The following is a 26,813-nucleotide window of genomic DNA, read 5'->3' as shown; positions in this document are numbered from 1 at the left end:
TAAGAAGAGTGCTAAATTCCGCTCAAGATTTAATTTGAAACCGAGCCGCAGACTTCAGTCTATCCTTGAACGCCTTTCAAAGTTCCTTCGATCTGACCTAACAAGTTAATCCTAAATCGTGTGATCCACGCATCGTCTGTCACACTAAAAAAAAGCCTCTTGAACTAAATCGTTTATTCAAAATTGAATTACGATCGATTTGAACTACATTCTAAGCATTGACCCGTCCAGGATGGCCACAAAGGCCGCTTTCGAATTTGCCGCGAATTTCTTGTTTTTTTGGTGCGCGCAACCTGAAGGAGGCACAGTTAACCCGAAGATCGTCCTAGTACACGTAGCCCATGCATGGTGCGAGTGCAAAATTCTGGTCTTTGCTCGGTTGACGCTCAACTTTATCGACCGCGTGACGACAACATAGCAGTCACATGCGCAACTGAACTCGATTCGCTTTCACAGTTCGAGTGATTTCCCTTTTGCTTCGCTCTAGTGAACTCGTCGGTTGCCCCTCAATACTTTCATCGGAACCTTCAAATCAGTCTGTTTTGACCATAGGAAATGACAGAAAAAATGATTGTCGCCGTTCTTCGATGTTTTGTTTTCTGTATTTGTTTAGTAAGCGTCGTTCCAGCTTTTAAAGAGTGCAAGAAAATCGACCAGTGTAGTTGCTCAACAGATAAAGGAATTATAAGCCTCTGGAAGCTTGCTGGGACGGACAAACCGAGGTAGGCAATTGAAGTTAACTGGAATAATTACCCTTTACATACCAACGCAGCAATTGTAAAAAATAAAACCTCTGCTGTCATTTTTTTTTTAATACACATGTGTGTGTGTATGTATGTATACTTAATTGGCCACTCCCCATTGGGGCTTTTCAGGACCAATGCAAACAAACAATGATAAATAAATATTCAAAAAAACATAACTAGGTTAAGAATCCCAACTGGCGGGAGGCAGACCAGTTGGCTAGTTACAAGCGTAGCCGAGAAGTTGAACTCGGGGCTACCGAGAACAACATCAGCTAGCGGTCAGAACGGGATTTGAACCCGGGACCTACGGATTTCAAATCCGGCGCTCTAACCACTCGGCCACGCTGCCTCCTCGATCTCACGATAAAAAGAGTTTACGTCAAAACTAAACAGCGAAAAAGACATTTTGGAAATGTCTGCATTGGACAGCAATTTCCTGGAATCAAAGCTTGTACTAACCTGGGTCAGTAAACTCAATCTTGCTTTGAAAAACTGAACCTTCCCGCCGATAAGTACAGCGTAACATTCAACAAACGCATATATCCTTCCTTCTTTCCCGTTCCGTTAATTTTATTATCAGTTTTGCAGAGTGATATACTGGTGTTTTACTTCTTCTAAGAATTAACCTGAGTATCAGGTCTTTGTTTTCGCAATTTTGCTTCTGTCACATCACAGTATAATATACTAAGATTATCTCCCTGGTGTATCAGTTCCTGAAGTTCTATATCCGTGATGAAAACTCGGACAAAAAATAGCAGTATTTTCCGTCTCCGGAAGAACGAACAAGCCCGCTAATGTATTCAAAAATGTCCAAGAAGTTCATACTTCGAGATTTCAATCGCGCGAGCAATTAGCACTACGCCGAACACTCAATGTATTGAATAAATTTAGAATAAATTTTAGAATATAAAAACTTTTCTCATGAATATTCCGCGCATCATCGGGATCAGTCGCACGGTTCGTGCAGTGTCCTGCCCGGCCTTAAACCGTCTTGGAGCTTAGGTTGGTTAGTGTGTCTCGATAGTTCGCCCCAACTCATAATTTTTTTCGTCCCATCTTATGATAGACGAATTATTATTATACCGTGCATACCATGATACACTACAGATGTTTGCCCATGCTCGTCCCAGACGGATCATGCGCCTCCACATACAAACGGTCAAGGTCCAGGTTGGCTAGGGTAAAGTCATGCGGTTGCCATATGTGCCGAATTCCTTTTTGCTCATGGATGACGTAACATCCATGAGCTCAGGAGGCAGCCGGATGGCGACAGAGGCTTCCCAAGCTCAAAATACGTGATGTATGCGATAGCTTGTGTATATAGAGAATTGTAAGGGAAAATCACCGATCGTAAAAAAAAAATTGTGTAAATCTCACTAACTACCGTTGTCTCTCCTCCTAAAAGAATGGACTTTCCATTCTTTTAGAAGGAGAGACAACGGTTTTGAATAACTCCACTAAACGGCGTCAGAATGGCTTTAAAATCGGCACAAGAGACAGGTACGCGACACATTGAGGAAGGAAAACTTTATTTCAAATGAGATAGTTATTTACACAATTTTTTTTTACGATCGGTGATTTTCCCATACAGTTCTCTATTGCTGGTTTTCAGTGTCACGCAATTCAAAATAGATCAAAATAAAAATCAAAACCGGTCAATAAATAAAGTCCAGAATCTGGGAAATGAAAGAACGTAAATATGCAAAGACTCTCGCCAAAATTGTGGTCACAGCAATTTTTCTTATGCGAGATATGCGGAGAAATTTTTCACCCAAATTTATAGAGATTTGTATCGAGACGCCATGCTGGTGCCCATCCGTATGGGCACCAACATGGCGGCCGGAAACTAACAGAAACATCTGTCTCTGAGTTTCGCTACAAAAGCGTGAATTTATCCCTCGAGGAACTCTAAAACATTAAAATAATACTTTTTCTAAGACACGAACTGTTCTGATAGCCAAGTTCTCCGAAATAAGTCACTCTTTTAACCATCATGACAGCTCTCTAGGCCGTCATGTAAATACCGCGTCACGCAAAAGCTTAGAAATTCAAGCGTAGTTTATCACAAAACCAAGAACCCATTCGGAGCGAAAATTTGTATGAATATTAGTTTTCAGCTGCTCTTATACATCATTTAAGTAAAATCTCAGGAAGATCAATAGATTTGTTGTTCGAATTTTAGTGACGTCATGTGAAAACCAGCTATATACACAAGCTGTCGCATACACCACGTAATTTGAGTTTGGGAAGCCTGTGATGACGCTCGCCCACTCACTCACTCCATTCTAATTTTTAAACCTGGTTAAACATTTTCTCCTACGTCCCCTGCTAAGTATTGTTTTTGTCCAAGAGTGCTCAGTCGACTTCAGGAAGGTTCTTTGACGAAGGGGGACTAGAAAGGCGTACATTTTTGCCCGATAAATCGAGAGCCTGGGTACGAGTTTGTCGAACACCTCGAAAATTGAAGTCGGACATTTTGGTTTCATATGATTTTCTTTCGTAAATATGTTGTTTTTTGCCTATCGGCTTTTGCTCCGCGTAGATGAAAGCTGTTAGAGGTATTTATAACCGTGGTCGTGCATCGTTCACAACGACATGGTCGGCGAGGTCAAAGAATTGATACAAGACACCCATGATGACAAAGCCAGAAAGTGAGATCGTGATTAGCATATGGGGGAAGTTAAGCTCTTAGCTTTTTTTCTTGGCAAGAGAATTTGATGGTTTCCACTCGCTTTCTCTCGTTGTGGCGTCCAAGGTAAGCTTAAATTCTTGTTAGGGTTTGGTTTCGTTGTTTCTTTATTGTTTTATTTTGTATGCATCCATTGAAATTCTGCCTGTGTTAGCATCGCAAGCTCGAAATTTGTAAGCTTGTTTTTAAATACTTAAGGGAAAAAATTTCGAATTGCCTTATCTTTTAGTTTTGTTGTCGTTCCACAACATTTCTTTTGAATTCCATGCAGTTCGACCAGAGTGAAAATTTCTTCACGGACGATATGCAAGTCAACCTACATGTACGATTGAGTAAATATACACGGCAATATTTTAGTGATGGATGAACAAATTAAAGGAGCTACGTCACGACCCGCGCATGTGCGACATTTGGCTCCGTTCTCATTGAGATTCAAATGCATCTGCCATCTTGAATTTTGCGCAAATTTAACCCGTCTTGGTTAAAATTATTACATCTGTTTGTCGTGTGTGTGGATTTCTTCTCGTTGATCTACTTATTCTACCGCAGAGGCAAAATTATGGATGCAGAAGAGGCAAGAAAGGCTACGGTGGTGAGTTTCCTTCGACTCCATTACGTGACAGATTTGAATGTCTGAACTGTTTCGTAGTTTCTGGGAATATGCTCTAACACAACGTTCATTTTCTCTTTCGTCTGCTGTTATCCTCTTAGGAAAATCGCATCTCGTGTTCGTGCAAAAGCGCTTGTTGCACGAAACAGAAAACAAATGCAAATCGTGGCTGCCCTTGCAAGATGTGAAAGTGAGTGCACGTGTGGTGCGACAGCAAATCCGTGCCGAAAACACGGTGAGATTCTTTATTTATACACTTAGCTTTGATGTAACATTGTTTGTAAGTAGGTGTTGAAGGCTGCACGCGAATGGAACAACTAGATTTCTGGCTATTTTTGGTTTTGTTTGTGTTCAAGTCTTCATATGTAAGTATATATTCATGTGTACAGCATGTCTCTTTCATTTAGGCCAAACATTTCACTTAGCATAGAGCAGTTTCGAGTTTTAGCAGTTTGAATGGATGAGTTGCCAGTAATCGGATACCCATGTTTGCGCAAAGAACTCTGGGATCGTCAGGGGGCAAACATTGCAAGTCGCTAGAAGGAAATGTATGGCGAAAAGTTGTTTCGACGCCCAAAAACATGGTTTTGGGGAGAGATCAATGCTTTTTCGCCGTTGTTTTATCGCAAATGGATTTGGGCAATGTTGATACATGGAAAATGTAAGTTTTTGTTCGAATAACCATGAAATAAGTGATAAAATTTACCGATAAACTCCCTCGCTTGCGTGAGGTTTTGTGGTAAGCTTACATTGAAGAGAATATTGAAAATTTCAATACGCACCTGATCTCGAGAGGCTACCTGGAGTAAATGGTAGGAAAGACCCTCCGAGAATTTAAATATAAAGACAGAAAAGAAGCTATAAGACAGAAATCAAGAATTGCACAAGGAACTACTACCCTTTGTGTCAGGCCATTTCACTCAACCGTCATTACCACAGTTTGAAAAGCATAATCACGGACAAATGGCACTTTTAAATACAAATACTCAGAGATATATTCAGGGAGCCACCCTTGATCTGTTATAGAAAAGGAAAATCACTGAAAGACGTGCTTGTGAAACCAAAACAAAGGCTTTGAGCAACACAATGGCCATACAGCATGAGACGCGCGGTCTGTCTACTCACTTTAATCCGGCAACCCCACACAGCACAATGATCGCCACCGGGATTATTTCCAATATTGCTTGTATGACTGTGCTTACAAATAAGCCAAAGTAGCCTGTTAGTGTACACAACTTAAAAGACTTTACTGGGTTATTTCCTCTCGATTTAAACCTAATTTTGTAATATTTTCAGACCATTACGCGATGTAAATTTCACAATAAACCTCACGCAAGCAACGGAATTTAACGGTAGATTTCGTCACATATTTTACGGTTATTCAAACAAAAACTTACTTATTCCACGTATCAACATTGCCCAAATCCATTGGCGATAAAAACGACGGCGAAAAAGCGTTGATCTCTCTCAAAAATCGTTTTCTTGTACCTCGAAACAACTTTTCGCTATACATTTCCCTCAAGCGACTTGTACTGTTTGCCCCCTGACGATCCCAGAGTTCTTTGCGCAAACACGGGTATCCGATTACTGGCAACTCATTCATTGTCTTTCCTTTGAGCTGAGAAAGTTTCTAAGAGAGCTTGATTTTTTATATATATAGTACAACAGCTTTGACATGACTCTTTTTTTTTTCCTTATCAAGGCTGGTGCAAGTACAACTTCATTTGTGGCTGAAGAACACAGCCATACCAGAGTGACAACAGGCCAAGTGAAGAGCAGGACAGGATAAAATAAAATAGAGATGTGAGGGTCTGCCTGTATAGAAATATATTTTTATTTATTTATTTATTGGTATTTATTCCAAGGACAAAACTATGCCTAAATACCGAAAAGACCACAAAAATCAAAGCTCGAACACCAATTCGAATGCATAAAGTTTAGCAAGGCAAGATTTGTTTTGTTCCTACACTTGATTTTTATATTTCTAGGCCCACTTGGCAAAACTCTGTGCTTGCTAGCAAGCTGTCAAACTTCTTTGACACAGTTGTTGGCTCTACGTAAAATAAATCAATTACTTAATTTTGTCAGCACAAAATATTTTGCAATACTGTACTTTATTGGTGATTACCTCCATAATGTTCTTTTAGGAAGTCATTCAAATGCTTGATGAAGCAATGTGTGCAAGCCGTGTGCCAGAAGCCTGCCTAGAAGAATTGACAATTAAGATAAGACTGTCTGTGAAAGCGACATTTCTCAAGCCACCCGTGGCACTTCCACAGAAGGACAGATGTCAAGTGTGGATAGAACGCCTAACCCTGCACCTCCATCTTGCAACTCGGCAATACTATGGTGCAAGTGTGGCATGTACCAAGTTATGCCTCAAGAAATAGACTGCGATGATAATAGTACGCATGTCTTCATGAAGGCAGCCTATTGGCAAAATGTTTTCCATAGATTTTTATTTATTTATTTATTCATTTATTCATTTATTCATGAAGAAAACACTCACAGTACAATAAAACATAAAGTAAAGTAAATTCCATGCAAAGAGAAAACTACGGCGCTTTGAGGACTTCAATAGATATAGAAATAAATTAATGCTAAGCACTACTGATTTGAAATTTGAAAACAACATTGACACAAAGTAAGTAAAATAATGTGTCCTATTGAGAGGTTGGTGGTGGCAAAAGTTCTGGCACAAAATCTTCTAATATAAAGCATTTCCATTTCTCATTAAAGAGCTTGGTAGTTTTGTTTTTTATTGCGATGTACCTTTCAGTCATTATGTTTTCTCGAAATTGTATCTTAAACAGTGAGAAGAGTAAACATTGTTCATTTATCATCAGCTATTATGTTGGCTCTTTTAAGTTTGTCTTTACTGTAGATGATATTGTGGTTTATCTTGAATTGAAACGTTATTAACTTTGTATTTTCCGTAATATAAAAAGGCCATTTATATAATTTTTGGATTTCAGAAGGCTTCACTCCGTAACTAATAATTCGGTTTTCATTGGTAGGTGGTTGAAATTTGTTCTCAACAATTATTTTGTGCAGAGCAGCATTGGAAAGATTTTCTTCATTGTCGTACCAGTTCTGTTTCAGTGTTTGCCTCTGTCTACCAGTAGTCGAAATTTTCCATTCATTTTTAATTGCACTGAGAAGGCCATAGTATACAGTGAAACTAGATTTAACTTTGAAAAGGTTAACAAATTCTTGACACGTTAGGAACTTTCCGCTGTTAGGGTTTAAGAGGTGTTTAACTTTTGTAACACCCGCCTTGTGCCATGATTCATAAAATGTTGGCTTAGTTGCGATTTTATTTCATGGTTGTTCCATATTATGGTATCGTATGGATCTGTTTTTTTCTTGATCTATTTCAGCTTTGATTTTTTTTATCATTTCCCAACAATTTAGAACTTCTGAATAGAAACAAGGAATGCTGTTTAAATAGACCAATTTCAATATGTTAAAATTCAGCCTAAAACACTTGACCTCAGCACGAGGCTCCGGGGAATAACTGCAGAGTTTGTGGGGTCTATTCCTCTGAGCCTCGTGCTGAGGTCTATTGTTTTAGGCTGAATTTTAATATATCGAAATTGGTCTATTGAGTTCTTTGGTTTTATAACTGCATGATAGTAAGAACTTAAAATTGCCTAGGTGTCGAGTCATGTAATTTGGGATGATTTTCCACGGCGCATCCACCCCTGTATTAAATCTTCTCACCCATGAAGCTTTCAAGGCTGTATTCATCGACTCAAACTCACTCATTTTTAATCCACCCACATTCCTGTCTCCAATTAATGTATTTGTTTTAATTTTATGTGGTTTGGTATCCCATATAAAATCCAATATGGTTTCATCAACCCTTTTGCTGAAATTTTCAGGTAATGATAAAACTGAAGCACTGTATGTTACTTTAGATAACCCAAGTGACTTGACAATGTTGATTTTCCCAAGCAGAATCAGTTTCCTCCTTTTCCAGGAGTTAAGGATTTTTTCAAATCTTCTAGTTGCTTATCAAAATTAAGACTTTTACATTTGCTTCTATCGTTGGAGAAGTGGATACCTAAAGCATAAACAGAATTTTCTGGCCAGCGAAACTCAAATGGTGTGTCTTTCCTTGTTGCCCAGGGGCCACATGGCCTCTGATTTTGATTTATTCAGTTCTCCATACATACGGTTATCTGGGGAACGGAAACCAGAAGGTGAACTCTTCCTGTGTAGTAACAGTGATCCAGTGGCAATATCCCTCACACTGGAGTTTATATGGGATTCAGGGCTGATTAAACCAAAACAAATGCAAGTAACTGACAAGTTCTTCTCCCCTGAAGAAAAGCCCACAAAGAAAGCGTTTATAATAATAGTGGAAGAGGCATTGGTTTTGTTAATTTAAATCACCTCCACACTTAGTTTTCATCTTTATCATTGCACATTCAGGATGGGTGTTGGTTCATTATGCCGAAATAAAATGCGTGCTCAATACATGGTTCTGAGTTGAAAATTCACCAACAGCTAGTTCATGAATTTGTTACTTTTATAACAAGGCTAATGTTCATTACTGGAAAATCGTTACAGAAAAAAGATCAATAAGAACAAGGTATAAACAGAAAAAGGTCAATAAAAACAAGTTATAGACTAGAAGAGCACACTGGGATTTTTAATCAACCAGATTTTCAAGCTACATTTCTAGGCAGGCTTGTGCAATGTAAGAATTTTAAAAATATTTCTCTACAACTGATGGCAGTGCCAAAACCCAAAACGAAACCACTGAAATGAAACTCCTCACCACTGTCAACAGCCAACTGTAACCTCAGTGTTGTTCAGGCTAACCAGAGTTTTATGGGGCTAACCTCATTCTCGTCCCCATAGCCCTTTTCGCTCCTCTTAGCCGGCAGGGCCTTGGCACGAGAATCGAAGGGCTCTGGGGACATAGGATTTTCGAATTAATTCGAATTTTTTTGATTGGCTGTTTGAAAACAAAGAAATCTTGAACGAAGTCAGAATGTGCGAGCCGATTGCTGGCGCGAAAATATGAAACAGCTGTGACCAGCGGTGTTGAGCGGTGTTTAAAATGGAGGACATGGAGGATTTGGGCCATATTGTTTAACTCACAGCTCAACACTTGTCGCTGTTGCATCAAAACGGTTTTTTTAGAAACCCCAGTTGATATTTTCGGCGAGGAATGCAGCAAAGGACTGGAAATTTTAAAAGTGCTTGAGTTTTCATTTGGGTAAGAAATTAAGTTTGGCGATGGTTTACCAACGAAACTGTGCGAACCATGTACAGCAAGGTGAAGAATATTAAAGAATTCCGTTCATTGTTGCTGGCATCACTTTCTTCGCAGGAATTGTCGATCGTAGGGTCTTCTGTGAAAAGAGTTTGTGGCTCGCAACAGGTTGGAGAATCACCTTCGTCGAGTCAGCACTCGACAAAGAGTGAACCACGGAAGTGTCGAAAGTGGTCGAATGTGTCTTTTCCTTGAGGCAGCTTGAGGGCGATCAACATCACAACAAAAATCCCCCTCAGTTCAGTTAGAACTATTGCTTCCAAAAATAATACCACTGCACTACAGCGCCTTCCACAATTTTAAAAAGTTGGAACCTTTTATAAATGCGGGCTCAGGCTTGGTGTTTCAGAAAGTATGTCTAAAATATATTACTGTATTGTACTTGAACGAAAACGGTGTGTAAATGGTTTTGTTTCCTGTCAAACAATTGTTAGCATATTTTTTTTGCTTTGACATCAATGGAAGGAACCATGTGAAGGCCAGTAAGTGATTTCCACTTTTCTTTGCTGGCCCCAATCTCCAAACAGGGAAGTGGAACTGATGATAATGATGATGAGTGGATGTTTCAGCTATGTACTCACGCAAAAAGTTAGGAAGTGTTCCTTTTGCAGTCAGGTATAATTAAATGATTTAGGTGAAATTAGGGTTTTAAAAACCTGGTCTCAGCAAGGCATCAATTTCAAAACAAATCTGTCACTGCATAAAACTATACACATTCAGTTCTCAACTCTGATATATGTGCAACTGAAAACAGACATTAAGATGTTTACCACCTGAAAACTGATCACTGAGAGACTTGCAATCAACCCCTAAAAATGAAGAGACCTTTTTACCAACATTGAGGGTAGGAAAATATATCCGTTTCTTCAAGTCTCATATAAGAAATTTGGAGCAATTTGAGCTTTACTTAATAAATGACTTGATTTTTTCATTTCATGGGTACTTTTCATGGGTATTTAAAAAATTAGTAACTGAGGAAATGTAAACTGACTAATAGTGTTATCGATAAAGTTTAAAAGTTTACAGTGGATTAGAAAATATACAATGTGTTCATCACTTACAAAATGGGGGCTAAGCGACGAAATTTTCACTTTTCAAGAACAAGTGGTCAGCCTATAATTTCTCCTTACGATAGTAGTAATACATTTTTAAGTAGACAGGTCAAGTTAAGAAAATCATCAACCTAGGGATACTGTTTTGAGGTCACATTTTCTAATTATATTGTCAAAATACAATGTCCACAATAAGGGTATGTAAATTGGAGTAAATCACTGTAGGGGGCATCCTCTCTCTCATAACTTGTAGTTTTGCTACGTACAGAAGAAGCAGTACTTTGATCTTGTCATTACCACTGTGTGGTCATGTTGAACATGTGTACAAACTGTTCTGCCTATTGGGGTTCACTGCAATGATTTCTGGATCCTGACCATTCCAAGGGAACTTTGTATAACATGTATAACATATTAAGAGCAATAATATCTGTGACATTTTGTTTGCTCAGTTATTGTTGCAGTTAGTGCAACTACAGGCACCATTGCAAATATGGCACCTAGCATACCTAGTTGGGCACTATGATATGCAGGCCAAAAACTCTTCCTGTAAATACAATGTATGCAAATGTTTGCTAATTTAACAATGATTATAATTAGTTTGTGATCAGTGATAGCATGCAAGTAGCTCAGCCAATTGAATTTCCCCATTTTGCATTAGTACATACTAGTATATCAAATTGTCACAGACTAATTTTACAGTTTGAAAGCCACTCATACAGGATTGGGATTGTCTGAGTGCATCAATAAAATAGAAATGATGATCATACGAACAATGCCACCATTACTGTAATAATTTGCAACCTAATCAGAGAATTCCACCCTCAGTTAGAGAAGGCGAGGCAAGACTAAATAAAGAAGCTAAATTACATTTCTTGTGCACAAAAATCCATCTACAAGAAGGCATGCTGACTATTTAGAAAAGGTACAAAATTTTATTTGTCACATTCTTTGGTCCCAAAGCATAGTTACTGAGCAAATTCGTTCGCTTACGAAGCCATATATCATACTGTAGTACATGGGAATAACTCAAGAAAGATATCAAATACTTGCCATTCTACAACGAGATACATTGCTTCATCAGTTACGACAGCTCTCATACTGCGTCTCACATCTTCACAATCCAATAACTTCCTTAATTTTCCAACAAATGCCTCCGGGAGGTCATAAATTATTCAGGGTCCGAAATTGCGCTTTCCTGGTCGCCACTGCGACTAAAAATTTTGCACTGGCGACCAGAATTTCACAACTGGTCGTCAGCGGGCGATTAACTATTTCATGCCACGATAATTACACAAACAATAACTTTGATTTTCAGCCAAATCGATTAAGATAAAATTCAAAGCCGCCCGCCAATTGGTCACTTCCTTTTTACCTTTCCGCTGCTTTTGAAGTATAAAACCGATTTTCCTGTTATTATAAATCTACCACAACGTCTAACAGCGACGATCAGTGCGAAGCTTCGCTGCCATGTTTTTTCAGCGGTTTCCCATAACATACGTATTGCGGGCGCAAGAGGTCACGTGCGTTCTTTCGCTATGATTATTTATCCAGGCGATGTGGTGTCCAAAGATGTTCTGAAATCTTTCCGTAATTTATTACAAGGTGGAGACGGAACATCCGCGAAGAAATGAGATGAAGATTTAGATATTCTCTGGGCGTCAAAAGGTGGAAATGTAGATCTGTCAAAGTGGTCAAAAGATGATTTCACCAATGGTTTGATTCCTGATTACATCGATTGCAAATATTTTGCCGGCAAGCCCGTGGCGACCAAAACTTTTGGTTTGTGTTTTGCTGCAAGGGAAAAGTTTCATTGACACTTTTTGGCGACCACATTTTTCCATTTGGCGACTGAAAAAAAAATTTCAGTCGCCAGTTGGCGCCTGCCGAAAAAGTTAATTTCGGACCCCGTTATTGGATACTTCGATTGCTTGATATCTTCAATTTCAACCTCGCGCAATGTCTCGGTATTCCGAACCATTAGACAGCTGACCTGCAAATCGTTTTGGAGATGTTGTAATTTATTTTAGTATGAGAGAGAAGTAAAAATTGGCTTGATCATGTCATGGAAATGAAAGAATATTGGTACACATTGTAAAAAATAAACACTTCGTATGTTTGAGGACAATTGGGATTTGAAACATCTAATAGGAAAATAATTTATTTGACGGTATTGAAAGACAACTGTTCCCATGGAGATGCCCGAAAAGAGGCCATATCTTGGAAACAGGACTTCCTTATATGTTTCAATAAGATGCTGATATGCCTGTAATATCAACATTGGTAGAACTCACTGTAACATCAATATCCTCTCTGCAACAAAGGCATTGAACACAACACATTTCAATCATACATTCAGTACATACATGCATACATATACTTTATTGGCTCAACCGCATATATAGTCAAAGTTTGAATGCGACAAACAAAACAGTAACAAATATAAATCAAAGGCTCCCTGAGCCAGCTCATGGATGAATAGGCCAATCCCAAGTTTATTTTTGCCTCTGTGGCAAAACGAGTCTTTGTGCGAAACTATTCATATGAAAATGTATGCCACCTGTACGTTCATTCTCATGAAAATCAAGTCATTTTCATGTGAAACGTTTTGCACAAGCACTCGCTCTGAAAAAGACACAAACAGCAACTCAGAAGTGGAAATAAATTCTGTATATGTGCCAAGCAGCCCATCAGGCCAGCGCTTATTCCAGTTTCTGTAGCATGAAGCCACTAGGAGTATTTCTACTCTCCCCTGGATGGGATGCTAGTCCATCACAGGGTTACCCCCACAACATTAAATTTGCCAGTACCTATTTATACACCTGAGTGTAGAGGGGCACTGTGAGAGTAAAGTGTCTCGCCCGAGAACACAATATAATGTCCCCGGCCAGGGCTCAAATCCAGACTGCTCGAAATAGAAATGTAATAAAAAAATCAAACAACAGGTTGTTTACACAGACTGCTTATTTTAATTGATTTTGATTGGAAATGGAACATTGTTACTTAATTAAATTGTACATGACATGATGTAGTGCCAAAGAATAACAACAGTCTGTTTCAAAATGAAATCATTGAATGCGATTTCACCATATTCACCACTCAGTCCAAAATTGACACCTAGTCACTGAAGTTGGTTATAATATATGTATAATATTAGGGATTCTGCAGTGCATTTTAGGTCAAGGTGAACTGGTTATGGTCGTTGCTCAAACAACTGAGTATAACAATTATACAAAAATTATAATACATGATTTTAACATTTATTTTAGACAATCAACTTGAGAATGCCAAGACTGCCAAGAGTATTTTGCCCGAATTTCACTTGAGTGAGACATGGATATTGGCAGAATCTTGTTTACTTTAAGCTATGTCAAATATAAACAATTTGATTATAGCTTGGTGGTAAATGGGAAATCTATAGAAAGAAAAGCATTTCCTTCAGTATTATAAGAATTTCAGACAGTTTTGTTTCAGTCTTGAACCCAAAGTGAAGGGGATGTTTTTATTTACAATTTATGTTTTTTTTTTTTACCATATAACTGTCCATGAGGAGGGGGAAGGGAAGTAACGACCCTTTATACAAGGAGGCTCTGCCCCAAGGTCAAAACCCTATCCATTTTACATAGTGTTTTTGACAGGAAAGGCTTCTCTTTAATACACATGTAGCTTCTAGCTTGAAACCCCTTTCACAAACCTAATGTCACCCTACTAGATTTCTTGGAAAAAATAATCAATTAATGTTTGAAATCCCTGTCCTGTTAAGTCTTATAATACCTCCAGCCTGAAAAAAGGGCAGCTTTAATCAACTATAGCGAGACGACCCCCAGCTTGGTGCGATCAATAATAGGGGTACTACATATTGTAGTGTATGCAAGTAAAATAACTAATTTTCTTTATTGGAAACACAAATCACGGTATTTTATTCCTATATATCTCGGTAATTGTTTGTGCTAATCTCACTAGCAATGCAGTAATATTCAGAAGGATTGCAGATACGTCTCTTCCAATAGATGTTTGCAATGATTACAGAACATACTTATGTTGACAAGTATCAAGCATTCTCTTCTCCATAATTATGTCAAGTTTTGATTTCAATTTGTTTACATCTCTCATTTCTAGAAGTAAAAAAAAACTCTACATCACCAGCCACCATGCGTCCGCCTTATGTTTGACACAATTGGACAGCATATCTCTCTCGCAAAAAGTAGATCAACACAGTCTCTTGGACTTAATTTGTCCATCCATGATCACTTAAATATTCAGGAGTACATTTACTCGATCGTACATGTAGGTTGACTTACATACCATCTCTGAAGAAATTTTCCCTCAGGTCGAACAGCATGGAATACAAAAGAAATGAAGTGTGAACGACAACAAAACTAAAAGATAAGGCAACTCAAATTTCTTACTTGAAGTATTTTAAAATAAGCTTACAAATTTCGAACTTCCGTCGGATACTAACACAGACAGAATTTCAATGTGTGTAAACAAAATAAAACAATAACGAAACAATGAAACCAAAACTTAACAAGAAATTAAGCTTACCTTGGACTCCACAAGGAGAGAAAGCCAGTGGAAACCATCAAATTCTCTTGCCAAGAGAAAAAGCTACGAGCTTAATTTCCCCCATATGCTAAGTTAACACGATCCCACTTTCTGGCTTTCTTGTATCAATTTATTGACCTCGCCGACCGGCGTCGACAAAACCTGGATCGGATCGGACCGGATCACGGATCGGATCACGGACCGGATCACGGATCGGATCACGGATCGGATCACGGATCGGATCACGGATCGGATCAAGGAAAAAAAAATTCAAAAGTTTGTTGAGCAAATTACACTAGAGTGACTACTGTGAGCAGAACGTTTTATTTAATTCAGGTGTGATATTCCTTTATTCTTTTATAATATCAAGCCAACTGGGAGCTGGTCACAGATGAATTTTTTTCAGGCTGTTGGGTTTTGATTGCGATGATCAATCATGTCTTCATATCTTTCTCCGCAGTTCAGATAAATGATATTTCGTATATTCGCTTGCATCAAAGGTAAACTGTCATAAAACGCGTCAGCATGGTAATAATAGGACGAACGTATGAATCGAAACACAAAAACTAAAAACACTAATAATATTAAACACCTGATGATTTCAAACAATTTCCGTTTCTGAGACAAGTCTATACTTTTACAAGATGTGAGTTTGGAATACGATATTTCGTACTGGAATAAAAGGAAACAGACCATTTGTATTTCAAGGAAATATAGCTGTTTTACAAAAAAATATAGGAATAACATCGATAGTGTGAACGATAACGCAACCCGAGAATAGACAACATTTTAGGAGTTACGTCACGATTTTTGAAGTCATTTTTAGGGTCGTAAAGAGTTGCCTTTATATGGAATAAAACCTTAAAATGATCGTGTTCTAGGATAGAAAACACTTAAGAGGCAAGAACAAATCAAAACGGAATGAGGATCGTTAAGGATGGCAAAGATTAACGAGGACTACAAATGACGAACTTGAAAAACTAGGCTAGTTTTTTCAAGATGCGCAAATCGTGACGTAGCTCCTTTAAAGCAAGTCATGTCCTTAAGCTTTCGTACGTAAGCTTTCTCATTAACTGTAACGCTAACTGTAACGTTCACATTTGACACGAAAAAGTAGCCGAGAATTAGCTACTGATACTAACAACAATTTCAAAAACGAGAATGGGAGGTTCACGTAAGTTTCAAGCCAGCTAACGATCAAATATCACTACATCTGCCTGTTCATTACAATTTAAATTCGTCGTAAATCAGGCGCTTATGTGGCTTTTTAAATGACCTCTTGTCATTCTCTTTAATTAACATGTCATTGCGTCAAATTCGGGATTCTTATTTTTATTCAACATATTTTAGTTTTCCACTTTTATTTTTTATTTATTATTATCTTATAAACGATTCGATTTTTTTTTTCCTTAAAACGTTTTTTTTTTTTTCTGTGATCCGATCCGTGATCCGATCCGTGTTCCGATCCGTGATCCGATCCGTGATCCGATCCGTGATCCGATCCGTGATCCGATCCGTGATCCGATCCGTGATCCGATCCGTGATCCGATCCGTGATCCGATCCGTGATCCGATCCGTGATCCGATCCGTGATCCGATCCGTGATCCGATCCGTGATCCGGTCCGTGATCCGATCCGTGATCCGGTCCGTGATCCGATCCGTGATCCGGTCCGGTCCGGTCCGATCCAGGTTTTGTCGACGCCGCCTCGCCGACCGTGCTGTTGTGACCGATACATCACCACAGTCTTAAATACCTCTACCGGCTTTCATCTATGTGTGAGCAAAAGTCGATAGTCAAAAAACAACATATTTACGAAAGAAAAACACATGAAACCAAAATGGCCGACTTCAATCTTTGATGCGCTCGACAAACTCGTAGCCAGGCTCCCCATTTTTCTGGTAATGGGCTTCCCCAGAGCTCCCCAGAGCGCAGGCCAGAGCGGTTGTCCGAGAGGGAAGATCACTGCTTGGATTGCCAACCGCGGTAAAATCAAGTTTAAAGGACTGACTTGTCCAGGAGCAGTGAGAGAAGTCATTGGAATTTCCTACTAAATTTCTGGAACCATAAAGTTTTGTTGTATGTCTTGGTAGTTATTCATAATCGGCTAGGGAAGCCAGTAGGGGTTGTTACTGTGTAGAAAAGTGACCATGGTAGACTAAAAAGAGTGCCTGATTAGAGTTTGGGCTGTCTAGAAGCGCTTGACCAACTGATTGTCTTGGACATCAGTCTGAAACTAAAGCAAAACAAAAGTTGCTGTGTTAAGTCATAGAGACCGTGAGCTGCGATTTCATACACGTTATTAGAGAATGACTCTTCAATTCGCGCATCATTTTCATCCTTTCAGATTTTCACACATTCCTTGCACCGGATTCTCGTATTGTACAGCCAGCTGGAATCCATGCAGAGCCTATACGGACTCCTGGGCTTCGAGAATATGCCACAATGTGTCGGTAGGGCGCATTATTCATCTCGTACATATTACACAATTGTGCATGCTATGAGAAAACTGCAATTGAATCAGCCATATTTATCTTGGAAGATACGGGAACTCCTATCAGGCGCATTCTTCTCTCACACGTATTAGTCGTCCCAGACGCATTGGCCATATTTATCTTGAAAGACTTAATATTCGCCGCGTATTTATACTAGAGGGCGTCTAAGACGTGTGAGAAATTTAAGGTTTCAGCAAAAGCATTATGCGTCTTCCAAGATGAACTGATACGGCTGACTGTAGATCGCACTCTGGTTAAAAGAAATTACCAAATACATTTTCCGATATATCCTAAAATTACTGACAGATAAGATCTTTCCCAAGATTTTAAAGCACTTATACTGTCACAGGCGGCCCAAGCGCGAGATGAGAGGAAATAATTAATGTAAGGCGCATTTCTGCAGTGTCGAATTCAATTCAACGAATTAAATTCGACAGAAATTCGACGTCTGAATCGGCTGCCGCATTTCTGCCGCACGTTCGACTGGGCTTGTCGCATTATCCGACAGAAATGCGACACCGATTCAGACGTCGAATTTCTGCCGTGTCGAATCTAATGCATACATTATGTTAATTTATTGAGCATGCGTAAATGTTTTCCCTCCAAAGAAAAAGTAGAAACTTGGCCATTCTCGACCCAATGCAACCTGAACATATTGCAACACATACTGCTCCGTTGTCAGCCTTCTCGTTCTCGTTCCATTGGCGGACAATTTTTCGCAAAATTAAAGTCCTTCGTCGCTCAGTATTTTCGTTCGCCAAATTGAATACTCTACGTTTAAAACATTTTCCGCTGACCGACATACCCGACAGTATTAATTCTGAATTAAATTCGACACAAGTGCGACGTATGAATCGACAGTTGCATTTCTGCCGCACTTAATTGAATTGAATTCGACACGGCAGACGTATGAACCGGGCCTAAATGAAACATACGCGAACGTGGCTCTTGCCTTCGAGCGGTGTTGTGTTACAGAGATGCGATTTACAAGGGTTTGTATGGGAACTTCACGGGTTTGCTTTAAATACCTAAAATTTAATGTTCTGTGAATAAAGCTAACTTACCTTGCTTTCCTGTCTTATTCTTTGTTGTTTCACGGTGTTTGAGGCCGTTTTGAAGCGTTTTCAGCGAGTTAGCGCTGGTGGTGGTGTCCCACTAGCAAAAAACAAATGTTTTTTTTCTAGTGGGACACCACCACCAGCGCTAACTCGCTGAAAACGCTTCAAGACGAAAGAATATATAAGAAATCAACTCAGCAGAAAGACAACAGAATTGTTAAAGTCGCTCAAACGAGAAGACCAAATATAGCATTACGACAACCTACACTGCTGCGGCAAATTGATGCGAAATTATTAGAATAATAACTATTGTAGTTCCCAATTATTTTTTATTCGTGGAGATCTGAGCGTAACAAAAATGGATATAAATATGGCTCATTTTCGCTTCAAATTCCCCGCGCGCCGCCATTCTAGATTTCATGACGTCATGTAGTTTCAGCTTTTATCAGGAAATCTTTTGCTAAATTGATTACTAACCCTATGACATCAAGAAATCCAAAATTGCGTTGTGTAGGAAATTTATTTAAAAGCAAAAATAGGCCACAGAATATAAAGATATCGACACTGAAACTGTATTCCATGCTTTCCAACGACATTTAAAATGAAACCGTATTTTTAACAATATTTCTAAGATTTCTTCCAATAAGAAACGATTTGGAAATACATGAGACAAGAAATGTAAGTGATAGAAACCGACGTTTCGGTGCATCTTGCGTCATTATCAAGGTTACATAATTAATGTTCTCAAACTCATTTTAAAATAATTCATCAAGTTTAGACAAAAGAAATCATGACCGTGACAATGATCTTAATTAGCATAGATTTTTACGATTTTATTTTTCCGTTTTCTCCTTAGTTTAAGTTTCATTTGAGAAGATATATCAAACACTCAAGACAGTGTTTGACCACATTTCCAAACTCCTCGAAGTTTGTCAAAAATACTCCGCTGCGCGTCGTATTTTCAACTCTCTTCTCGGTGTTTGGAAATGTGGTCAAACATGGTCTTTCGTGTTTGATATATTCAGGACGCGACAAAAAGGCTGTCCGATAGCCCTGGACTAGTCAAACGGTCGGTCGGGCTAGCGCCTTCTTATCATAGGCTGCCTGAAGTCCAAGTGGACATTACTGAAACAATGTTGGTTGTTGTTGTTTTTTTTCCCTCTTTTTTTCCTAATGACAAACTTGAGTCATTGTGTTTAGCAGACAGTTCGTGAGAGAAAGTGAAACAATGCAATTGTTTTTTCTAAGATAGAGTAAAATGTAAAATTACCGAAATCAATTTTTTTCCCGACCGCATGTCCCGACAGTGCGGCGGTGCGAGACAAAAACTTGCTGTAACAAAGGTAATCGCATATTTTCATCGTTTTCCGTGTAGATAATAGTTTGCTAGCAAAGTTGATTCAGTGCCATTTGTCTAATTGTCTCGAAGCATATGTAAGAGCGCTGGAGCCGTAGCCAAGATTTCATTTGATTATTTATGTAGTACGACATGATTTATAAAACGTGTGACAAATTAAAAAAGTAACATTAAGGCATAAAATGAATTTACTATCATTTACAAACTACAAAGACAAACCGTATGACTTAATTGATGTATTCCTTTCCTGAAAGAAAAATTTCAGCGGTATTTGGCAAACAGCTGTTTTAAAAAACATGTTGCGTGACGACTTTGCGTTCCCGGCATAACTACGTGTGCAAGGTAATTCGATATGTTGTTTTGACTATGCATAAATTAAAACTTCGACACGGCTATAAAAGAGCTTTTAAAAATTTTCAGTACTTTCTCAGATTCTCGTATGAGAACTTCTTTGAATGAAGAAAAAATCAGCTGCTATGCCATTTGGGAGTGAAGCGCTTCTAAGTCAGTTGTTAGTTCAAATTCATTTTTAACATGACGTGAATTTACGTCTCGAATTTTCCACAGTTATTTTTTTTGGAAAGTTAAATCTCAAAGCCTTAATCATTTATTACCCAGCATCTTTGATCCTGACCTAGTATGCATCCTCATAAATAATATACGATAAAATAGCGTACGTCGTGCGACCAAATCAAGATTCAGTTTACAATTGTTTGTGAAAAAATATGCCGCCTTGCGTCTTTGTCTATAATGTAAGCATGAATGGCTGCGGCTAAATTTATAACAGTAGCTAGGAGATTGAAATAAACGACTTAAGTCTTGTTATTTATGGATGTGGAATTTCCACAGGATAGGGGTACCCAGGTAGAAAAATCATGGAAATTCCAGCGGATGGGGGAGGGGGGAGTACAGTGTAGACCCCTGGAAAATCCTGGGGGGTGGGATCAAACTGGAAAAAAACACCCTTATCGTGGGGTATGATTATTTTCCGGAACCACTCATTGACCATGAGTGTCCTGAATGTTTTACTACATAAGGTTTAATTCAAAAGGGAAATCAAAGAGATTTAGTTCATCTAAGCTCCGTATTATTAATTTACATTATTTTTGCATATTAAATTGATCTAGTTGTCCTTTTTAAATAAGATAATTTCGGACTAGCTCCTCAGAGATTTGAGCTAGTAAGATGAAATTTCAGCTTGTCCGAAGGGCAAGCGGAATTTTTAAATTTCATCTCACCCTGTATATTACATAAAAAGCCCTTTGTGAAGAGGCTACGTTGAAGCAAATTTGCATAAAAGAGTGCCAGGCTAATTACATGAATGCTTTAGCATGAAGAGAATCATACTGTATATTCAATGCTGGTTTAAGATCTTGAATAAAAAGCATTTCATTAATAAGGCAGTCAAATTTGTTCGTGCATTTCTTGATTACATTGAAACGTGCGAAGAAATTGTTCAGAACAGCAGTGTTATGTTCTTTGGAATAATGTTTGTAAATAGATGACGCCTTTTGACGGTGTCCCTCAACGCGTGTGTGAAGGTGGCCCTTTGTGTACCCGACATAACCTGCATCACACAAGTCACACTTGAATAAATAAACAACACATTGCTGGTTTACGATGTTAGGCTCAGGCTCACGCAGGCTTAGATTTTGTTTAAGCTTGCAGCTAGTAAACATGGGTTGGATGGTCTTTTGCACCTTACTGCGAAGATCTCTAAGTTGTCGTTTGACAGGCAGTGCAGCATCCTGATCTTTATAGGGCATAACTATCCGGATGGTGTCAGCGATATGCTGTTTAGGCTAGTCCGCTGCGACTCTCGAGGTGACAGACCTGTTAATGACGGAATCAATGAGGTGATTCGGATACCTCAGCTTACGGAAGACTCCTCATCAAGCGTTCACACTCTTCTGAGAAATGCGCCCAAGATGACGATAGCCGGTGCGCGCTATCAAGCATGGTGACGAGCAAACCATACTTGTAGTGGTTATCTACATGGCTATGATAGTGCGGAAGTAGTCCTGTGTTTGTCGGCTTATCGTAAACCTTTGTTTCAACACATGGTGTGCGATTTAGAAGCTGCGCCCCAGGGAAAGGGAGCATCCCACTTTAGAACATCCCATTTTAGAGCATTCCATTGTATTGTAGAGTCGACAGTACCCAGAATTTTACCATCGGCAATCGCTGACTCCATTCGACCTACCGGATCAAGACTGGCTCACCTATACAGGTTGCCCAAGACCCACAAGAGGCAATTAGCAATGCGTCCTATATTATCTGCTACGGGCACTTACAACTATACCCTTGCTAAATGGCTTGATGCTAAGCTTAAGCCTCTGTCGGTAAACGAACATACCATCACTGATATTTTTCACCCTCACAAATGAAATTTGTGGAATTAAGATAAACCCGGGAGAAATCTTGGGCCCTTATGACATCTCATCGTTTCCCACAAATGTACCCTCAGACGAAACAATTGACATCCTGGCACGCAAAGCTTTTGAGAACAACTTGTTCAATGACACCTATGATCTAAACTTGACCAGAACTGATCTCGTTGATCTTCTACACGTCGCTACAAAGGGGCAGCTGTTTCAGTTCGACGGGGCCCTATACGAACAGACCGATGGAGTAGCTATGGGGTCCCCCCTTGGACCCCTTTTTGCTACTGTATTCATGTGCTCTATTGAATGGTCCCAAAAAAGTCAAGGAAAATTCCTAGAATTTTACCGCCGCTACGTAGATGGCACTATAGTCAGGATGCCAGGTCTGTCAGCAGCTACAGTATTTTTGGATACTTTGAACCACACCCATAGTGCCGTGAGCTTCACTATGGAGGTAGAGGAAAATTGGATGCTCCCTTTCCTTGGGGTGCAGCTTCTAAATCGCACACCATGTGTTGAAACAAAGGTTTAGGATAAGCCGACAAACACAGGACTACTCCCGCACTATCATAGTCATGTGGATAGCCGCTACAAGCATGGTTTGCTCGTCACCATACTTGATCGCGCGCACCGGCTATCGTCATCTCGGGCATATTTCTCAGAAGAGTGTAAAAGCTTGAGAGGAGTCTTCCGTAAGCTGAGGTATCCGAATCACCTTATTGATTCCGTCATTAACAGGTCTGTCACCTCGAGAGTCGCAGCGGACCAGCCTAAACAGCATACGATGACACCGTCCGGATAGTTATCCCCTATAAAGATCAGGATGCTGCACTGCCTGTCAAACGACAACTTAGAGATCTTCGCAGCAAGGTGCAAAAGACCATCCAACCCATGTTTACTAGCCGCAAGCTTAAACAAGATCTAAGCCTGCGTGAGCCCGAGCCTAACATCGTAACCCAGCAATGCGTTGTTTATTTATTCAAGTGTGACTTGTGTGATGCAGGTTATGTCGGGTACACAAAGGGCCACCTTCACACACAAGTTGAGAGACACCGTCAAAAGGCACCATCTATTTACAAGCATTATGCCAAAGAACATAACACTGCTGTTCCGAACAATTTCTCAGCATGTTTCAATGTAATCAAGAAATGCACGAACAAATTTGACTGCCTTGTTAATGAAATGCTTTTTATTCAAGATCTTAAACCAGCATTGAATGTACAGTCTGATTCTCTTCGTGCTAAAGTATTCAAGTAATTAGCTTGGCACTCTTTTATGCAAATTCGCTTCAACTTAGCCTCTACACAAACCGCTTTTTATCATTAATTATGTAACCTTGATAATGGTGCAAGATGCACCGAAACGTCGGTTTCTATCACTCATATTTCTCGTCTCATTTCTTCTAAATCAATGATAATTATTTTATATCAAAATAAAACAGACGAGTGTACGGTAATGAAATTTTTGAACAACTTAATTATTTCCCAACAGGCTTGCGCCTTCTTCGGAAACTTGCATAGAGCTCACCATCCAATTGCTTATCAAAGCACAGCCACGTGTGAGTTGAGTGACTATGGACTGTGTGTTTTGAAATACACCGGAGAGGAAGCACCATCTGGGTAGGTCAGAGTTGTCGTGTTTCATTTACATTCCGAAAGGGCTTTACTGATTTTTTTTAGAAACAATACACACCCGGCCTTCGTAACACAAAGAAACTGATTCTTTTTGTGTGCGGAGAGCAAGCTAACATCTTCGGACAACTAACAACAGCTGAGGAAAAAATGTACTTACCCTGGCTTACAGGTGAGTCACATTTTCAAGGTTTAAATTGAGGAAAGGCATCCAGACATTTTTTCCTGTTCAGAACGCCATGACCGTTATGGATATGAACAACTAGCCCGCTTCTTTGTCAATATAACACCACAACTCTTCAGTTTACATGGGCAAAGTGCATGGTCACAAAATTCCTAATTGGAAAACTGCGTTATAGATGGAGGTTTAGCATTTATGCAGTTCACTCTAATTTGCAGTGAGAATCTGGAATTAGCCGCAAAGACGATCAAAGACGAGAATGAGTGGTATTAAAGCAAACAGGACACGAATTCCAACCAGGAAAATGAGACTACCTTTTCGGTTGTTCCGTTTCTCCCGAAAACTTTCCTTTGGATCGACCTAAGAAGGCGTTTTTATTTGCGCTAGGAAAGTTAAGGAATGTCCGGATATTTTTTGGAACTAAATAGTAAACACCCTCCGTAACACCAAGGCTACGGAGAGGTTAACATTTTTGGAAAGCTAACAACAGCTCGGAAGTTTTGGCTAATAAGACTCCGTTTATAAAACTCTCTGAGACTTATGATTTTAGCTGAAAATCAGAACCTAAACAGAGCAGATCAAACTTGCTTACCTTAGACAAACAAATTCGAAAGCGAGGGATAGAATGGCCAATTAAGCTCCAGTTGCTGCTTTTAATGAAGCAGGATCTGCTCCACAACCCAATTGGCCGATTTCTGTACCTGGTACGACCAGACCCAACGCCAGAGTTATCACGTGGTAGCAATCCTTCACATAAATAAACATAATGTTTGGTAATTTAATGTCGCGTAGGACGCTTGCTCCCATTACGTATCTATTTATTTAAAGGCTATGCACAAACTATGACGACTTATTCCAAAAATGCACCAAACATTCATGAGAAGACTGTTTTTCTGATCTCAGTCTAAGTTATTCAATACAGTCGGTTTTAGGCGTATCATTAATTACTCTCGTGATTGAAATGTTGAGGGATGAACTTGTTGCGCATTTAAAAAACTCATACAACTTATGTTTGAGAGCTCGTTGCTCTCAATGAAAATTCAAAATGAAACCCCTTCTCTTGGACTGTAACGGAACACGTGCATTGGTAGCATCCTTCGCAGCCGTTGTTTGTGTCGGTCCTACTCTCCCTCCCCACCAACGTCTGCTGAACCGAGCCGGACATTCGATTCCCAGGAACTGACCAATCACATCGCGGCTTTTAAAATCGGTGACTAAGTTCCTGTAGCCTCCTTTGCAGCCGTTCTTTGTGTCGTTCCTTAGCTAGAGTCTGATTGGATCCTCGGACACAATGGGAATGGAATGGAGGTTAGTACACTGGAAGTTAGTACATTATCCTAATTAGATTCACAGCTTTAAGGGTGCACGTTGTTGTATAGATTATTGGCTCGTGTCATTTTCGGAGAATGAGAATCTGCAAATTTCTATCTAAGTTTTCGTCGCGAATATAGAATTTCAGGAATTTATACGGGAAGGAGATAAATTTTGTGAACAGTATCGTGATGTGACTGAGGCAGAATTGCAAAACTAACTTTCTTAATGAAAACCGAAGGTTTCAAAGTCTAATCGTCACATTTTTGCGCCCTTAGAAGTCAATTACTTTCAAAAATTCTTGAAATTATAAAATCTGTCACTGTCACGTCAGAAAAGAGGTTATAAGTTTACCAATACGTCATGAGAGGATTTACTATACTGTACCTCTCAATTAGAAAACTTGGACACAAACATTGCTGTTCGGTAGTTCTAACATGAGCAGCCTAAAATATCACTGTTAAGCGCAATCCACTAGTAAAACGACAATCATGATGTAATTCCATAGTCCACTAAAAATCCCTTTTTAAATTTCAGTGGAATCGACTGTCAAGATTAACTGAGAAATTTGAAGCTTGAAACGGAGACATCTACCCCCAACAATTTGGTTTATGAATTAAATCATACTTGGTGTCCCACGCGACCTTAAAGTCATTTACGTTGTGGGTCTAAACATATCCCTTAGGGTAAGATAAAGGATGGCAAATCTGCCTCATGTCAAATCTTGGTTATAATAAGTTCTGTCAGGAGAGTCGAACCCACACAATGCCATCCAAAAAACCACCCTCGTCCTTTCTTAACTGCATGAATTTGTTCCTGTAGTTTTTTGAGTCATCCCCATCTCCACAGATATCCCAAACTCCAATTAACAGAATCCTAGGCGCACAACGGGGTAAACTATAACAGTTTTACCGTAATTTAGGAGTAAGAGAGAAATCAAGAGAAGCAAGAGAAAAATCCTTGAAAATGCAACAAAAATGCTTACATGGTCAATGTACGGTGTATTACACTGTTTCAGAGCATTTTCAAGGAAGGTCTTAAAGCAATGAAAATGCGACAGAATTGCTGAAATGGTGTATTATATGACGGGAATTCTCACATAAAGAGATTGGACAGTGTCTGAGCCACCACATACTAATCGACAATTTTTTTTCCGACAGTTATAGCACTTCTTTAACTGTCAAGTTAATTTGTGGATCAGGGAAAGGAACAATTACAGGCATGGATGCCACGAACTCGTCCGGTCATTTTGTAAGTCTCTTCAATAGACAGAATCTCTCACCCTCCTAGTTTTTTAAGTGCACATTTTGATAAGAGGAGGTCATTTAACAGGCTGTCCGAGTAAGAACGGATAAGGCAAATTTCGGACCTTCACCGATTGGCTTAACTTTTTCAGTGAAAGTCAACCATTATATCCAATGTACAAATATCGCATTAATTTGAATCAATTCGATTTTTTTCATTTTTTACGA

The 26,813-nt window shown here is 39.2% G+C and overlaps 3 protein-coding genes across 6 annotated transcripts in view; 2 read left to right on the top strand and 1 right to left on the bottom strand.

Annotated features, from left to right (window-relative positions):
* Positions 1 to 491: 491 nt before the first annotated feature.
* The window catches only part of LOC145485709 (uncharacterized), a 37,330-nt gene continuing 11,008 nt past the window's right edge, over positions 492 to 26,813 (top strand). For both annotated transcript variants that reach the window (XM_081464340.1, XM_081464335.1), the window contains exons 1-4: positions 492 to 722; positions 17,272 to 17,377; positions 23,710 to 23,837; positions 26,502 to 26,592. In XM_081464340.1, coding sequence (XP_081320466.1) covers positions 556 to 722; positions 17,272 to 17,377; positions 23,710 to 23,837; positions 26,502 to 26,592 — 492 coding nt within the window. In that variant the 5' untranslated portion in view covers positions 492 to 555. The remainder of the gene's footprint in view (positions 723 to 17,271; positions 17,378 to 23,709; positions 23,838 to 26,501; positions 26,593 to 26,813) is intronic.
* On the top strand, positions 2,528 to 6,894 carry LOC145485733 (uncharacterized). 3 transcript variants are annotated; one of them, XR_014049222.1, is made up of 5 exons: positions 2,528 to 3,501; positions 3,985 to 4,027; positions 4,147 to 4,280; positions 5,748 to 5,848; positions 6,193 to 6,894. XR_014049222.1 is itself a non-coding variant. In XM_081464361.1 (4 exons), the coding sequence occupies exons 2-4, from the start codon at positions 3,999 to 4,001 to the stop codon at positions 5,777 to 5,779; spliced, it is 195 nt and encodes a 64-aa protein (XP_081320487.1). In that variant the 5' UTR covers positions 2,533 to 3,501; positions 3,985 to 3,998; the 3' UTR covers positions 5,780 to 6,893. The 3 variants fall into 3 exon arrangements, 2 of the variants coding, with proteins under 2 accessions (XP_081320487.1, XP_081320481.1); XM_081464361.1 differs by having other exon boundaries at positions 2,533 to 3,501; positions 5,748 to 6,893; XM_081464355.1 differs by lacking the exons at positions 2,528 to 3,501; positions 3,985 to 4,027; positions 6,193 to 6,894 and having other exon boundaries at positions 4,065 to 4,280; positions 5,748 to 5,834.
* Positions 26,662 to 26,813, bottom strand: part of LOC145485725 (uncharacterized) — a 1,586-nt gene continuing 1,434 nt past the window's right edge. Inside the window, exon 1 of the mRNA XM_081464347.1 lies at positions 26,662 to 26,813. This exon is cut by the window's right edge and continues 1,434 nt beyond it. The gene's annotated coding sequence lies outside the window, so the exon portion shown is untranslated.

This window comes from Orbicella franksi, chromosome 1 (genome assembly GCF_964199315.1).
Source record: "Orbicella franksi chromosome 1, jaOrbFran1.1, whole genome shotgun sequence".
Taxonomy (NCBI): Eukaryota; Metazoa; Cnidaria; class Anthozoa; order Scleractinia; family Merulinidae; genus Orbicella; species Orbicella franksi.
This window is presented reverse-complemented; position numbering and strand designations above follow the sequence as displayed.